Here is a 14,875-nt window from a genome sequence, read left to right as displayed (position 1 = left end):
ACCTTTTCCAGACTGATGCATGTAATTTTTTAAATTTCTCGACTATTCTGAAATTTCTTTGGATTGCGTCATTTTGTTGCAGCTTTTTTTTTTAGATCTTTTGTGCGACTTGATTTTGTCGGGACAGATTCTGCTTAAGTGATTTCTTGATTGCACAGGTCTGGAGGTAATCAGGCTTGGGTGTGATCAGCTGAAATTAACCAAAAACTGTGATTAGCCACAATTAACGGTTGTTTTGGTTTTCGGTGGTACAAATATGCTTTTATTAATAATTTTCATTGCTTCAAGGCAGAAATATTTGCCTCGACTAATTTTTGTGGTCGACTTAGCCAAGTTAGCCTATTTTTTATTTTTATTTTTTTTCTCTTACCAGCCCAAGTAAGAAGTACCTGTATATTCGTCCAAATATACTCCCCTCCAAAAGTATTGGACCAGTTTGGCCAATTCCATTTTTTTTTCTCTAGAAATTGCATGATGCAGGTTCTCTCAATTGGTTTAGTTGCATCTTCTGTTCCCTGACAAAATGTTTCTATAGGCTTATAGACTGATTTTTCTGTTGCTATCATGTGAATTAATGTGCTTAAATGTCACCTTTTTAAAAAACACAGCTCACAAATGTACAGTATATTAAAATACATTGTGTACACTAAAATATTCATCTTAAAATAAAGCAATATACAGTAGGTACAATTATTAATTGCTTATTACTATTTGATAATCAGCTTTCAATTCATTTCATCCAACTTCCATGTTTTTTCTTTGTGAGGAATGCATATTGATTTTCATGTTGTAAATATGGCAAAACATGCATATGTGTATGTGATTGTCTCTCTCCAGACATGAAACGGGTCAAAAGTCAAGTGATGCAGAAGGAGAAGAGGAAAAAGGTACTGGATGCACAGACACACTCGCACACAATTGCGGTTCATTTATGTTGCACATGAAACGCAACTTCATGCTTTTGACAGCTTGTGTTTCACAGAGTGTATTAAAAAAAAATGTGGAAAGAAGCCAGCTTTTGTGTTGAAACTGTCCTCTCTTCCTTGCTGTTTTCTCTCACTTTGCACACAGTTTGCTATCCTGGTAGCTTTTTGATCTGGAAAAAAACCTGCATGATTACACATCCTGAACTGGCTCAGCACTTTGCATATTAAATTATTGCTATCTAGTCCGCAAACGTTTATTTTAAGTGGCAAATAATGAGATACTTAAGGGCTCTGCTCAGGTTTTTTGTTGAATACTAAACTCTTTCTACGAAACTGAGATTATGAACAGAAAAGCAGTGATGATAAAATTATCTCAAGGTATTGCCAGAAGATCGGAAAACTTACTGAGACTTTAATCAGATCATAGTCGGGGACATATATGAATGGTTTCAGGGAGTTACTGTAATCTACTGTATGAAACTAAATCCCCAATTATTTTAATTTTCAATCTGAGTAAATTAAAATTTTAAGTAAACTTAATTCTGTTTATGAAAAGACCTACCACTGTTAAACTATTGCTATTCAGCACACATTGTCTTTTTCAACGTTCTCATGTTTGCTAGTTTTTGACACACACTGACAGATCCCATAAAGTCTGGTAGGTTGTATCAAATGGAATAGTTCAATGGAGCATGTGACGTGTGTGTGCGTGTGTGTGTGTGTGCGTGCGTGTGTGTGTGTGTGTGTGTGTAAGTTCAGAAAAAGTTTGTCACTCCTATTTGAAATTTATGATAAAGCTGACACTTAAAACAGGAGACAATTCAACATTGGATTTTTAAATCAAAATGTTTAGCCAAACTATATGATTTTTTTTTTTTCCAAACAAAAGTCCGCTCGTCTTAATGCTGGCATATAATGTGAAATGTCGTTGATGGGCTAATGGAAATTAGCAAACTTAAAACAACTCATACCCACATGCAGAAGGAACACATACAAACGCAGCAAACAACACTAATCACAGTCAATATATCCTGTCACCAAAGACACTAATTAGATGAAATAATATTTATGATGACGACAGACTTGAATCCAATGCTATGCTGATTTAGTACATTTCAGCCACTGTAAGGATCAGTTCAACCACAACCACGCACATGCACACTGAGCATCCCAGTGCAAGGCTGCAGTGCAGAAGGTGAAGTAAAAAGTTGTTTGCGCAATAACCCGGTCATTCGCTTCCATGTGCTTATTACTGTAGCTTTGATGCACTTACTAGCCTTTCTCTCTCTTGGTCAAGCACAAGTAGAGTGTGTATAATGTATAAGTTAGTATAGAAATGCTCCGGAAACTCTTAGGGCACTTACTCGCCTCTAAGGCAAGTAAGCATGGAAGGCAAATCAGTGGGCTCCATTTACCTTTGTTGCTTTACTTATATTACGTAAGTACATAAAAGTAGGTGAAGAAATAACGTAAGAAAGTATTCAGGAGAGTAGAAAACTATAACTAGGTTACTATACGGGTGGGAATGGCTCATCACAATTCAATTCAATCACGATTATTTTTGGGATACAGTTCTCTTTCCATACTGTGGAAATTACTACTTTTAAAACAGTATTTGTCTTGAGGAATATTTCCATTATTTAAATAAATTACAGAATATCCGACATTATCTTTTATTACAGCAAAAATGAGGGCAATGTATAAATTATAATCTACCCATTACCAAAAAGCCAACAGAAGAGTTTCAATTTCTTTGTTCAAATGTAAAAAAAAAACCCAACAGTGTTAGTATGCTTGTAGTGCGTTGTATTTATTTTACACTAGCCTCAGGCTCTATCACAGTCTTATCGCACACAAATCAATTCACACATCCCTCACATTAATAACAAAGGGATTGTGAAATTCAGTCCAATGAGTCCATGTTGCGAAAGTTGAGGTGCTTGCTGTGAGATGCAGCAGTAAGTTTTGTAACAAGTAATTGTCCAAAATTCCTCCTGACCAGGGGCATGCAGAGAGTTTTGGAGGGGCAGGTGCTTAAAGTAAATTGGGGCAACATGGAACACTTTTTTTTTTTTTTTTTTTTTTTTTTTTTTACATTGTGGAAACTATGTAAATGTAACGTGGTCACAAAATCTTAATTTGTGGCCACGCAATACACATTTGTAGCTCCTTACTGGACAGTTTGGTAAGCAAATCGAGAGATCCTTTTTTTGGAAACGGTAAAGCAGATGTAGAGGCCGGCTAAAGACAGTGGATGGGGATACAGTAGTAAGATTGAATTTTCTTTTAGGCTGGGAATAAACTACAAAGTATTTGGCTATTGATAAGATCACACTAAATGACACTTGCCTTTAAGGACACCGGGCGTTGAGGTTTCCAGCAAAGGTGCGTGTCATTTGCTTACCCAGATGTCAAAGTTGGTCATGAGAGCTTAACCCACGAATTAGTATTTTGTGCACGCATTATGTCTATTTTGGCCAGAAAAAAAACCATTTAAAACATATAAGACTACCCTTGTTTCTTCAATTTCTTGTTCAATTCCATGCCTGGTACCACTCTAGCTATGTTACCTGAGAAATACAATGAACATGACAAATTATAGCTGAGTGATTTTTATTTATTATCAAGAAAATCATGGGGCATGGATAGAAATCAGCTCTTAAATTAAACTCTTTTTAGCTATTTTTGTTGCCCTTATTGTATTTGCCCAAACAAATGTTCCTTTAGTTTCACCAGACACTAAAAATGAACAAGAAACTAAAATAAATCGGTGTGGTCTGCTTTTTTTTTTTTTCCCATTTATGTGCAAAGCAGTGACCACAAATTGTGAGCACAACATGGAGGAATGGCAGTGAATGAATGACAGAATGTTTTTTGTTGTTGTTTCTTCATTAAAATAGCACACCAACTCAGGTATGTAGGCTAGGTAATATCAACCCGAGCTTTGGAATTTTTATTTATTATTTTTTTGTATGTCTTTATGACACATAACGTATCAAAATGCTCCAAAAAATGTTATCTGAAAGGGCTAGACCACGTAGTCAGACGCCTCCCATTCGCTGGACTTTTTACCCTAATGACCGACTCACTCCACAATCCACATGATCCCTTAACGTTTATGGTATCAATTAATTTGTTGTAAATTGTCTACGTTATCATGTAACATTTTGACTCAACTTACATGACTTGTTTGTTGAAGATTAGATCAGCTCTGCTGTTCTGCTGCCACGACCAGAGTCATCGTGTACATTAGTACCTGCTTGTGTGCGCGCCATTGGCGATGTGTTCAGAACAGCGCGGAAATGCGTATAACCACATTAGATAGGGATTCAACCCATTTATTTTGGGAAGAGTTAAATAACATTTTCGCGTTGAAAGACCACAGTATGGCTTTCAAACAAAACAACATGCATTTGTTTATTTATTTATTTATTCACAAAAGGGCAGTTGGGGTATCAAGAGGAAAAGAGGACGGTGCCAGAGCACCCATTGCCCCCCCTGCACGTCCCCGCTCCTGACTGTTGGAAATGTTTGGTTGAGGTTATTGCTGCTAAAGGAGGCTCGAGCACTAATTAAATACAAAGGTTCACTTACCTTTTCCACCCTGCAGTGTGAATGTTTACTTGTGTCCAATAAAACATGAAAATATCATAGTTTGGGTGGTATTAAGAAGACAGATTTTCTATTATTGTGACTTTGATGCACATTAAGTCACATTTGATGACCAATTCATGGAGAAATCTAGGAAATTCCAATCTGTTCACACTGCATGTGTGCGCGTTGATCTTTATTTTCCTTCCAGCCAACAAAAGCTTTTTAAGAGTTTTTATGTTAGTTCTCTCTCTCCACCTCTCTCTCTCTCTCTCTCTCTCTCTCTCTCTCTAACTCTCTGTGTCTCTGCCTCACATAACTGGATTAGGTCTGTGCTTTTTAGAGTGAGGGGCGGTGAGAGCTAGTATTGAGGTCAACCTAATGAACATTCCTCTTAGTTGCTTCAGCTAAACTGACTTTGTTTCCACAAAACTGTGTTTATGTTGTCATTTTTGTTTTTACTTTGAATTCAATTAGATATACTGTAGCACAGTTGGATAATGTATAATGTTGTTCCCATAAAGCTATCTCTGTGTTCACATTCCACGAGTTAGTTCTCTTTGTAACCACACAAACTGAGAATTGTTGCCTGTACCGATGTAGCAGTCATTTTTGACATATTATTTTTATTAGACAAATTATGCTTTTGGAGTCTCCTTTAGTAGACCCCCACCCCCTTGTGTGTGTGTGTTTTTGTTTTTTTACTAGCGTCAGCAAAGTGTATCAGTGCCTTAAGTAAGGTCATTATGTCATTTTATTTCGTTTATGTAAAATGCATCGTAAGTCTCTTATCGAACATTGTTTATACTGAATGTCAGATTTCTTCGGGATTTGGAATCTCCTTTAGTGTAATTCTTTGCTATCATTGTAGAGCTGCTGATTCAGTGTGTAAAGAACATCAATATGAAGAAGGTGAGTGTGTTTGTGTGTGTGTGAACTTTGATCATGGGAATGCTCTTCTATTAAACTACCATTTTAACACAATTTGTTGTTTTCTATTGTAAAGCCAAATTAAATAGATATTTTTCTGTGGTTGGAAAAAGATGCAGGAACTGCATCAGACCGGATGTGACCTCACATGTGTTGACCAATCAGGCTGCAGCTTGCTGCACCATGCCGTCAGTACGGGAAGCAAGGAGATGGTCCGCTTCATCCTTGACAATGGTAAATGTGGTCATATGTGCCTGTGGAGTCACATGACTGCACTATGTACACTCATTTGCCATCTGCTTGATTTTGCAGCTCCAAATAACCTCATTGATGTGACAGAACACATACAGTGAGTTCATGTTTGCTTTTACTCTTATTAAATGTGTCAAATAGGTGTTCTGGTAATAAAAACCCCCAGATATTTTGTAATGGGCCAAAGACGTGTGCTCCGCAGACTAACAAATAAGGTAGTACCTTGACTCCGTAATCAAATAAATTTTCACCATTGAAATTTATCTGAATGTCATTAATCTGTTCCAGCTCTCGCACACACACAGTTTTGTTATGCTTTTTTAATGAAGAAAAGTAGCACTGTATAATACTCTGTACATGGAATATCAAAAGCATAAAAAAACGAAAATGAAAGAGAATGTACAGAAATAAACAGTTTTAATGAAGAAAGTGTAATTAAGCTGAAACACACACTGGACTATATTTATGTGTTGCGTGGCTTTAAGGGGCGGTCTTTCAGTGAGTGTTGTCAGGAGTCTCCACCATGCTCCTTGCAAGTGTTTTCATTCACTAAACGGCTGAAACAGAAACGGCGAATGTAGGTCTTCCCCCCCCCCCCCCCCCCCCCCCCCCCCGAAATCACTCTAGTGTGTATCTAGGTCTTGCTTGTAACCCCAATTTTGCCTCACAACACAAAGCAAAAACTCAACTAAGCGACAGCTCATAACTCGAATAACTCTGAAGTTGGCACACTCAGGGACACAAAGTCGAGGTACCACTGTATAGCCAGTTTGACAGACATCAACACAAGATACAAAGACAAAAGCAATAGAGTTCTGTGGATCTCATGCTGCTTCTGTTCTGCTTCAGTGGTGAAACAGTTCTTCATCGGGCCGCGTCACTGTGTCACAGGACCATCTGCCATTACCTGGTTGAGGCAGGAGCATCGCTGATGAAAACAGACATGCAGGTGGGTTAACAAAAGTAATACCAGAATACAGCGAACCACGCTATTCATGGGGGATAAATATTGACCGATATATATATATATTTAAACACCAAAATGTTCAACCAAACCTTATAATGTATAGCAGCTTAATGCTGACATCCATCTATCGATCCACCCACTTTCTTAGCCGCTTATCCTCGCCAGGGTCACGGGCGTGCTGGCGCCGATCTCGGCTGCCTTCGGATGAGAGGTGCACACCCTGAACTGGTCATCAGCCAATCGCAGGGAACATATAAACAAACAACCATTCACACCTACGGACAGTTTTGAGTCTTCAATTAACCTACCATGCATGTTTTTAGAATGTGGGAGGTCGCAGCTGGACTATGCTGGTTGTCATAGAAGACGTTTTGCCTCTCATCCAAGCAGGCTTCATCTATTCATGCAACAGGCTAGGTAGGACAGCACTAGCCTGGGTTTTCGGTGTGGAAACCCAACTATTTATCCTCCAAGTTAGAGGCACTCCCCAAACTATGAATGGTATCACTCTTTTGGGATGCAAAAATGACAGTCATTAAGATGTCTTGCAGAGAGGCCTCTACCCGTCATTGGGTGGAAACCTCCCGGTTAATATTCCATTCCGTCTTAAAAAGGTGGTGGCGCTGCCTCGAGACCAATAGAGGCAGTGTTTTTTTATTTAATTGTTGTAAGCAGAATTTTTTTAGGCTCTTTGGAGTGGACGAAAGGACAGCATTGTGTGTGGGAGCTATGTGGTGTTGTAAGCCACCTCCTCGGTTTAAAGATGATTTCTCAACCTTCACGTAGATGGCCCCTCTCACTCTTCTATTAATCTGTCTTCTCTTTAGAGAACCTGCACATTTTTGCCCCAGAAAAAGTGCCGTTTGTCTTTGAGGCGCAAGTAGACAGCTGAGTCTTGACCTGAACTGTTTGCTCGTCTGTGTTTTAACATGTGTGTGCTCAGTGGTTACTTGGTCTCCCCAATATATGCATCAGTGCAATGTTTATGATAGTCACTATTAAAAGGGAGTCTGCTAAAGAAACCCAAGTCCAAAGGCAAAGACAACAGGGCTATTCCTCTGGAGGCCTCGCCGTACGTCATGCACAGTTGTAAACATTGCAGTGCGTTTGACAACAAAGAATCAGTGGTCAAAGGTTTAAATCCTATAGAAGACAAATCAAAAAATGACTTTGTTGACTGGCTGTTGAAGAGTTACAAGTCTGCCTGAGCACTGTCAAGCATCCCTAGAGCAAGACACTGAACCCCCAAACTGCTCAGGCGTATTTCATCTTGTGTCCATGTGAATTTCTTTGTCGTGTAATATAAGCAGTCACTTCTGGAGATTGTAGAGGCAAGGCAAAGCAAGTTAATTTGTATAGTACCTTTCAAACACGAGGCAAATCCATAGTGCTTTACAAAAAAATTGAAATCTCAACATAAAAGCTGAATAAATGAAAAGATAAAACAGTAATACTACAGTCAAATAATAAAACAGATAATCAAGTTAAAATCACTAAATACAAATAATATGGTGAATAATGTTTTTGATTTAGGATAAAGCATAGCAGCATAGTGAACAAACTTTTTTTTAGGCCAATTAGTGACAGTTTGAGCAGATCGCAGGTGTTCAGGAAGTTTTTTTCCACAGTTGAGGAGCATACAAACAACACTGCTTCACTTTGTCTAGTTCTGGGAACCCTCTATAAGCATGAAGCCAATGACCTATAGGGTCTGGAAGTTTCATAGGTAAAAGGTCTTCAATATATTTCGCTCCAAGACTATTCAGAGCTTTATAGACCAACAGTAAGATTTTAAAACCTACTTTTTGACACATAGGTGTGTTGATATTTTAGGACTGTTGTGACTGTGGTCTTGGTACTAGTAGTAACTCGAGCAGCAGCATTGTGGACCACTTGCAGCTGTCTGATCAATTCTTCAGCCCTGAAGAAAAAAAAATAAGAAAAAAAGGTTCAAATGGGCCAATCTATGAAGAGGTCCAATCGACTGGGAATTTCCCCTGAATGATTATATGTACAGTGGAACCTTGATAAAACAGACCCTGATATAACTGATATTGGATAAAATGGACCATCAGGACTGAACAATGTTTCCAAAAATAGTTTCCTTTTGTTATTTAAGCTGCTGTTGACAAAGTCTGTTAGTTCCAGAATAGGCCACTGTTGTTTCCTGGCAGAGAATGGGACTGACGTATTTCTTGGTCACACAAAAAAAAAATAGATCAAATTCCAAAACACGTGCCTCCCCTGCCTATGTGGTGGCCATGCTGAATGTGGGGCATTGACATGGTGGCCATGTCATGATGATTATATCTATCTGTGTATTGTGCCGTAAATCGCTGCTCTCTGTGCTGCGGAGTGAAAGAGAGCTAGAGAGAGAGAGAGCGAGAGAGGAATGAAGAATACAAAACTAGTCTTTGGAGTCTGGAACATGCTATTTTTGGTACAGTAACAGTTTTTTTGTCAAGCCGTTCACCTTTGCAACAGATTTGGAACTAGGAAGCACACTAATTTCTCGCGGCTCGCCTATGATGAATACTGTATGTCAACAATGTCACCATGATCAAGCACACCGGAGTGGTAAGTTTGGATAAAATGTAAAACTTTCAAACATTTTCAAGCTTTTTTATATTTATTTACAATAACTTTGTACTGTACAGTAACATGGGTGCATATGGCCTCCAAAAAAAAGGTGCTTCAATGTAACGGACAATCGGCTATGTCAGACACCCCACCCCCCAAATTGGTCCGTTCTATTGAGGTTCCACTGTGTGTGTGTAACTGTGTGTGTAAATATGTATGTGTGTGTGTATATATATATATATATATATATATATATATACTGTACCTTCTTTCTGGCGCAGAAGCTTGGTTGAGCAGAAGTTCGGTTGGGCAGAGGTTTGGTTGAGCAGACAACTACTGTAGTTGTATATTTATTTGGCGTGTTTATTAGCCAACAGTAACCATTTGTTGTCTCAATGAAATGCTGGTATATAATACATATCTCCATACTGTACACAGTATTTTGACAAAAAAATAAAAAAATTAATTCGACTTTATTGACATTAAATTTCTCCCGTGACTAAATTGGTGAATTTACAAAGGCCAAACCGCAACTATGCAGTGGTCCACAGTAGATATTTTATGGGTGAATGTCCAAGAGGGTGTCTCCGCCACATTTGCACAGGTGCCTGCAGAAACATGCAACTGTTGGTCTATAAAGTGTCATGGAGGAATCTTGAAGAAGTCAAAGTCTAAATGTGAATATGTATTGTTATGGGTCATACAGTCCCGAAAACTGTCTGTGCTCACACCACATTTACACAGGTTCTCACAGAAACTTTTGAAAGGTTATGGAATCTCGAAAAAGTGATACAACATAAGAATGACTTTTTCATGTCTTAGGTAAAATAGTACATCACATTGTTTGATAGTACTGTCAATCTTTGTACTCAAAAACAAGGTGTAAAACAAAAATGCACTTTCCCTTTTCTCTGAAACATTGATAAAGGATTAATCATTCATCTTCAATACCGCTTAACCTCACTTGGGTCGCGGGCGTGCTGGAGCCTATCCCAGCTGACTCTGGGCGAGAGGCGGGGTACACCCTGAACTGGTCGCCAGCCAACCACAGGGCAACCACACTCCCATTCACGCCTACGAGCAGTTTAGAGTCTTCGATCAACCTACCATGCATGTTTTTGGGATGTGGGAGGAGTACCTGGTCCAAGTTAAAATTGACTGGGAACATACTTGCGCTGTCATTATCGAATCTCCTTTGAATCGTTGATTCGACAGAGATTTCCTGAAGTACTCGAGTAATAGTAAAAAACAAACAAACTATTTTTTGGAGGAGGGCTTGACTTATATTCTAAAACTGCACGTTGGTTCTGAGTGTATGGTATAAACTGTAGAGAATTTGAGACAACAAAATCAGCTTTTGCTAAATGGTTAGCATTAGCGCGGTAGCGATTACCATTTTAGGTGAAAAAAAAAACAACAACTAATTACCAGCTAACTCTTAGATCATATGTACATTACACATCTAATTGTGTCTTAAAAATCACTTACAGACGCTTTTCCACTGCCCTAACGTCTGCAACAAATTTCCATGCAGTAAACATGAACAGTGGTTAAATGGTTCCGGGTGGCGTAAATATGCTTTTATTAATACTTTTTATTGCCCCGAGGCAGAAATGTTTGCGGTCGACTGAGCTTAAATGAGGTGAGGTAGCCGATTTTTTTGTTTTGTTTTGGGTTTTTTTCCCTCCACAGCCCTAGAATATACTATATGTGCATGGAAAATTAATGCAAATGTACGCTTTTACTGTATTAAAAAAAACAAACCATAAAAAACCTCCTCAGGGTGACACCCCAAAGAACCGGGCCGAGAAGGCTCACGATGCTGAGCTGGCAGCTTACCTGGAGAACCGGCAGCACTACCAGATGATCCAGAGGGAGGACCAAGAAACAGCTGTCTAAACATCTTCAGAACCAAAGTGCAAGAGTGAGTGGAGCAGTGCCAAAAGTCACGATGATGAGGACAAGTAATAAACATATTTACCAAGAAACAACTCAGGACATTATTTTTCCTGTAGTCTCAGTAAATCATAAACAGTGTGTGGATGTGTTGTGACAATGGCTGGAGGATGGGTCAGGTGTCACAAAAACATTTGAAATAACTACAAATGTCTGAGACTTATTTTTTGACTTTTACATTTTGAAGTTTTTTTTTTATGTTTGAACCCAAAGTTTCCCTCCACATGACTGACAAAGCAAGATTAGATATAAAACTAGAAGCCTTGAGCAAGTGTGTTGCTATTCTAGTTGTATTTTCTTTCTTGCCTTTTATACTAATGTATTCATAGTAAATTATTTCATCTGTTGCTTGCGCAGCTTGCGTAGCCAAATATTCACATACCAAAAAGAAAGATTTGGAAAACATTTGTAAGAAATTTAGCATCTTTAAAAATTTTGTTTATTTATACTTGCCAATATATCTTTCAAATAAGTTGATACACTGGTTGTGAAATGTTTGTTGTTGTTGTTTTGCTGTATCTAATGTTTTTAAAATTACATGTCATGAGGTAATAAAACATTTTCCAGTGGTTTCAGATTCTGCTCCAGTTTTCGCATACTAAAATATAAAAAAAAACATCCAGCTCCCACAGTTTCAAACAGATGAGCTTCAAACTGTCAGAGATATTATGATAAATCAAAAGGAAGCATTTTGTTCCTTTTGTATGGCAGACCATACTACAACCGCAGTTCCAATGAAGTTGGGACGTTGTGTTAAAAATAAATAAAAACAGAATACAATGATTTGAAAATCATGTTCAACCTACATTTAATTGAATACACTACAAAGACAAGATATTTAATGTTCAAACTGATAAACTTTATTGTTTTTAGCAAATAATCATTAACTTAGAATTTTATGGCTGCAACAGGAGCACTTCAGAAAACCAATGTCAGTAAATACAGTTCAGCGCTACATCCGTAAGTGCAACTTGAAACTCTACTAAGCAAAGCAAAAGCCATTTATCAACAACACCCAGAAACGCCGCCGGCTTTTCTGGGCCCGAGCTCATCTAAGATGGACTGATGCAAAGTGGAAAAGTGTTCTGTGGTCCGACGAGTCCACATTTCAAATTGTTTTTGGAAATTCTGGACGTCGTGTCCTCTGGGCCAAAGAGGAAAAGAACCATCCGGACTGTTATGGACGCAAAGTTCAAAAGCCAGCATCTGTGATGGTATGGGGCTGTGTTAGTGCCAATGGCATGGGTAACCTACACATCTGTGAAGGCACCATTAATGCTGAAAGGTACATACAGGTTTTGGAGAAACATATGCTGCCTGCAGTCTAGACCTGTCTGCCATTGAAAATGTGTGGCGCATTATGAAGCGTAAAATACGACAACAGAGACCCCGGACTGTTGAACAGCTGAAGCTGTACATCAAGCAAGAATGGGAAAGAATTCCACCGGCAAAGCTTCAACAATTAGTGTCCTCAGTTCCCAAACATTTATTGAATGTTAAAAGAAAAGGTGATGTAACACAGTGGTAAACATGACCCTGTCCCAGCTTTTTGGGAAAATGTTGCAGCCATAAAATTCCAAGTTAATGATTATTTGCTAAAAACAATCAAGCTTATCAGTTTGAACTTTAAATATCTTGTCTTTGTCGTGTATTGAATTAAATACAGGTTGAACATGATTTGCAAATCATTGTATTCTGTTTTTATTTATGTTTAACACAACATCCCAACTTCATTTGGAATTGGGGTTGTAGATAGGTATTTATTTTCTTTTGTCTCTCCTATGTTTTTCTTTATCGCTTCTGATCAGATTACATTGTCAGAAACGGTCATGTTGACATTTTTTTTAATGATATCGTAACATGGATGTTTGGGCCAGCTGAGTGTATGGGTCAATTCATTAATATACTGTAATTGCAGTTTTAACTATTTTTTAGAGATGATTATGTCCCAAACCTTTTACACAATGATAGAGTTGTTAATGATATATGCCAACATAAAGAATATGAACAAGCTACAATTTGAAAATTGAAAAGTGTAGACTCCAGAGGTGGGACCAAGTTATTGCGTTTGCAAGTCACAAGTCTTAAGTCTTTGCCCTCAAGTACCGAGTCGAGTTGCAAGTCCTACGTCTTGAGTTTCAAGCCCTTTCGAGTCATATTAACAAAATGTAAATGTTTCAATACATATAATATTTAGATATTTAATTGATGCATATATATATATATATATATATACTGAATTTCCATCCATCCATCCATTTTCTGAGCCGCTTCTCCTCACTCGGGTCGCTGGCCTGCTGGAGCCTATCCCAGCTATCATCGGGCAGGAGGCGGGGTACACCCTGAACTGGTTGCCAGCCAATCGCAGGGCACAAACAAACAACCATTTGCACTCACATTCACACCTACGGGCAATTTAGAGTTTTCAATTAACCTACCATGCATGTTTTTGGGATGTGGGAGGAAACTGGAGTACCTGGAGAAAACCCACGCAGGCACGGGGAGAACATGCAAATTCCACACACATTAATTGGATTTACAGGATATACGATTTCATGACACCCAAGGACACATTACAAATAAACAAAAAACAAAACAAAATGGGGTCTATTGTTTATTGTGGGAGCGTTGTCCATGTCAACCACCAAGACAGGATATGCCATCCGCGGAGCAGCAGATAGTCCCCGGTGGGAGCTTCGTTGGCTACAGTGGGAATGGCAAAGAAGTCCATATTCCTCCACCGAGACTATGATTTCAGCGGAAGGTGGTGTCCGACAGCCGAGCCCGAGGAGCTGCACAGATGTTCATGGCAGCGCCACAACCGATGCAGTTTGGGGAACACCCCTCTTAATGAAATGTATACGATGTGACAGGACTAGTCAGTCTAAATTTGCGATCAGCACTCCCTCCCTCTGTTGACGTTTGTATTCCGGCCCCACTGAAAAAAAAAAAAAAAAAAAAAAAACCTTGCTAAAAACGGCCTCGAACCGCCATTGTTGGGGGCAAGTGTCAGACTTGAACTAAGACAGAAGAGCAGAGGCTCAAGTGAAAGCAACGGATTACAGGACAGTAGTGAGACCAGGGTTGTATGGTTTGGAGATAAGCAATGATCAGAAGGCAGGAGACTGATCTGGAGGTAGCAGATCTGAAGATGCTGAGATTCTCTTTGGGATTGACAAGCAGAGACAGTATCAGGAATGTGCTCATCAGAGGGACGGCACAGACTGGAAGGTTTGGAGACAAAGCTAGCGAGACCAGATTGAGATGGTTTGGACATGTAGAGGGGAGGGACACCGGATAAATCAGTAGAAGGCGGAAGACCAAAGAGATTTGCGGATGAGGTAAGGTCAGACTTGCACAAGATGCAGACGACAAGGATAAATGGACGAGGATGATTTGCTGTGGCAACCCCTGAATATGGTTAAGTCCAAAGGAGAGAAGAAGAAGGAAAAGGGCCTCTTCGGATTGTGTTTTTTGTTTAGGAACTTTCCTTTCCTATCTGAGTGGGATGACCCGGTTGTAGTTGGAGGAAAGCTTGTTGGAATTCTAAAGATGCTTCGGAAAGGCGCCTCAAAGCAACCTTAAACCCACCTTTAGCATCAGTTACTCCTGACCAATCTTTAAGTAAAGATGTTACCTGTAATACTTAAAATACTGTTATACTTTAATGCAA

The 14,875-nt window shown here is 39.0% G+C and overlaps 1 protein-coding gene across 8 annotated transcripts in view; it reads left to right on the top strand.

Annotated features, from left to right (window-relative positions):
• Positions 1 to 11,773, top strand: part of LOC133483351 (diacylglycerol kinase zeta-like) — a 113,647-nt gene extending 101,874 nt beyond the window's left edge. For all 8 annotated transcript variants that reach the window (XM_061784514.1, XM_061784504.1, XM_061784459.1 and 5 more), the window contains 6 exons: positions 838 to 887; positions 5,389 to 5,429; positions 5,561 to 5,681; positions 5,760 to 5,796; positions 6,549 to 6,648; positions 11,029 to 11,773. In XM_061784514.1, coding sequence (XP_061640498.1) covers positions 838 to 887; positions 5,389 to 5,429; positions 5,561 to 5,681; positions 5,760 to 5,796; positions 6,549 to 6,648; positions 11,029 to 11,145 — 466 coding nt within the window. In that variant the 3' untranslated portion in view covers positions 11,146 to 11,773. The remainder of the gene's footprint in view (positions 1 to 837; positions 888 to 5,388; positions 5,430 to 5,560; positions 5,682 to 5,759; positions 5,797 to 6,548; positions 6,649 to 11,028) is intronic.
• The last annotated feature ends 3,102 nt before the right edge of the window (positions 11,774 to 14,875 follow it).

Source organism: Phyllopteryx taeniolatus, chromosome 1, assembly GCF_024500385.1.
Source record: "Phyllopteryx taeniolatus isolate TA_2022b chromosome 1, UOR_Ptae_1.2, whole genome shotgun sequence".
Lineage (NCBI taxonomy): Eukaryota > Metazoa > Chordata > Actinopteri > Syngnathiformes > Syngnathidae > Phyllopteryx > Phyllopteryx taeniolatus.
Note: the sequence above shows the minus strand (reverse complement) of the source record. Positions and strands in the feature narration are given on the sequence as shown.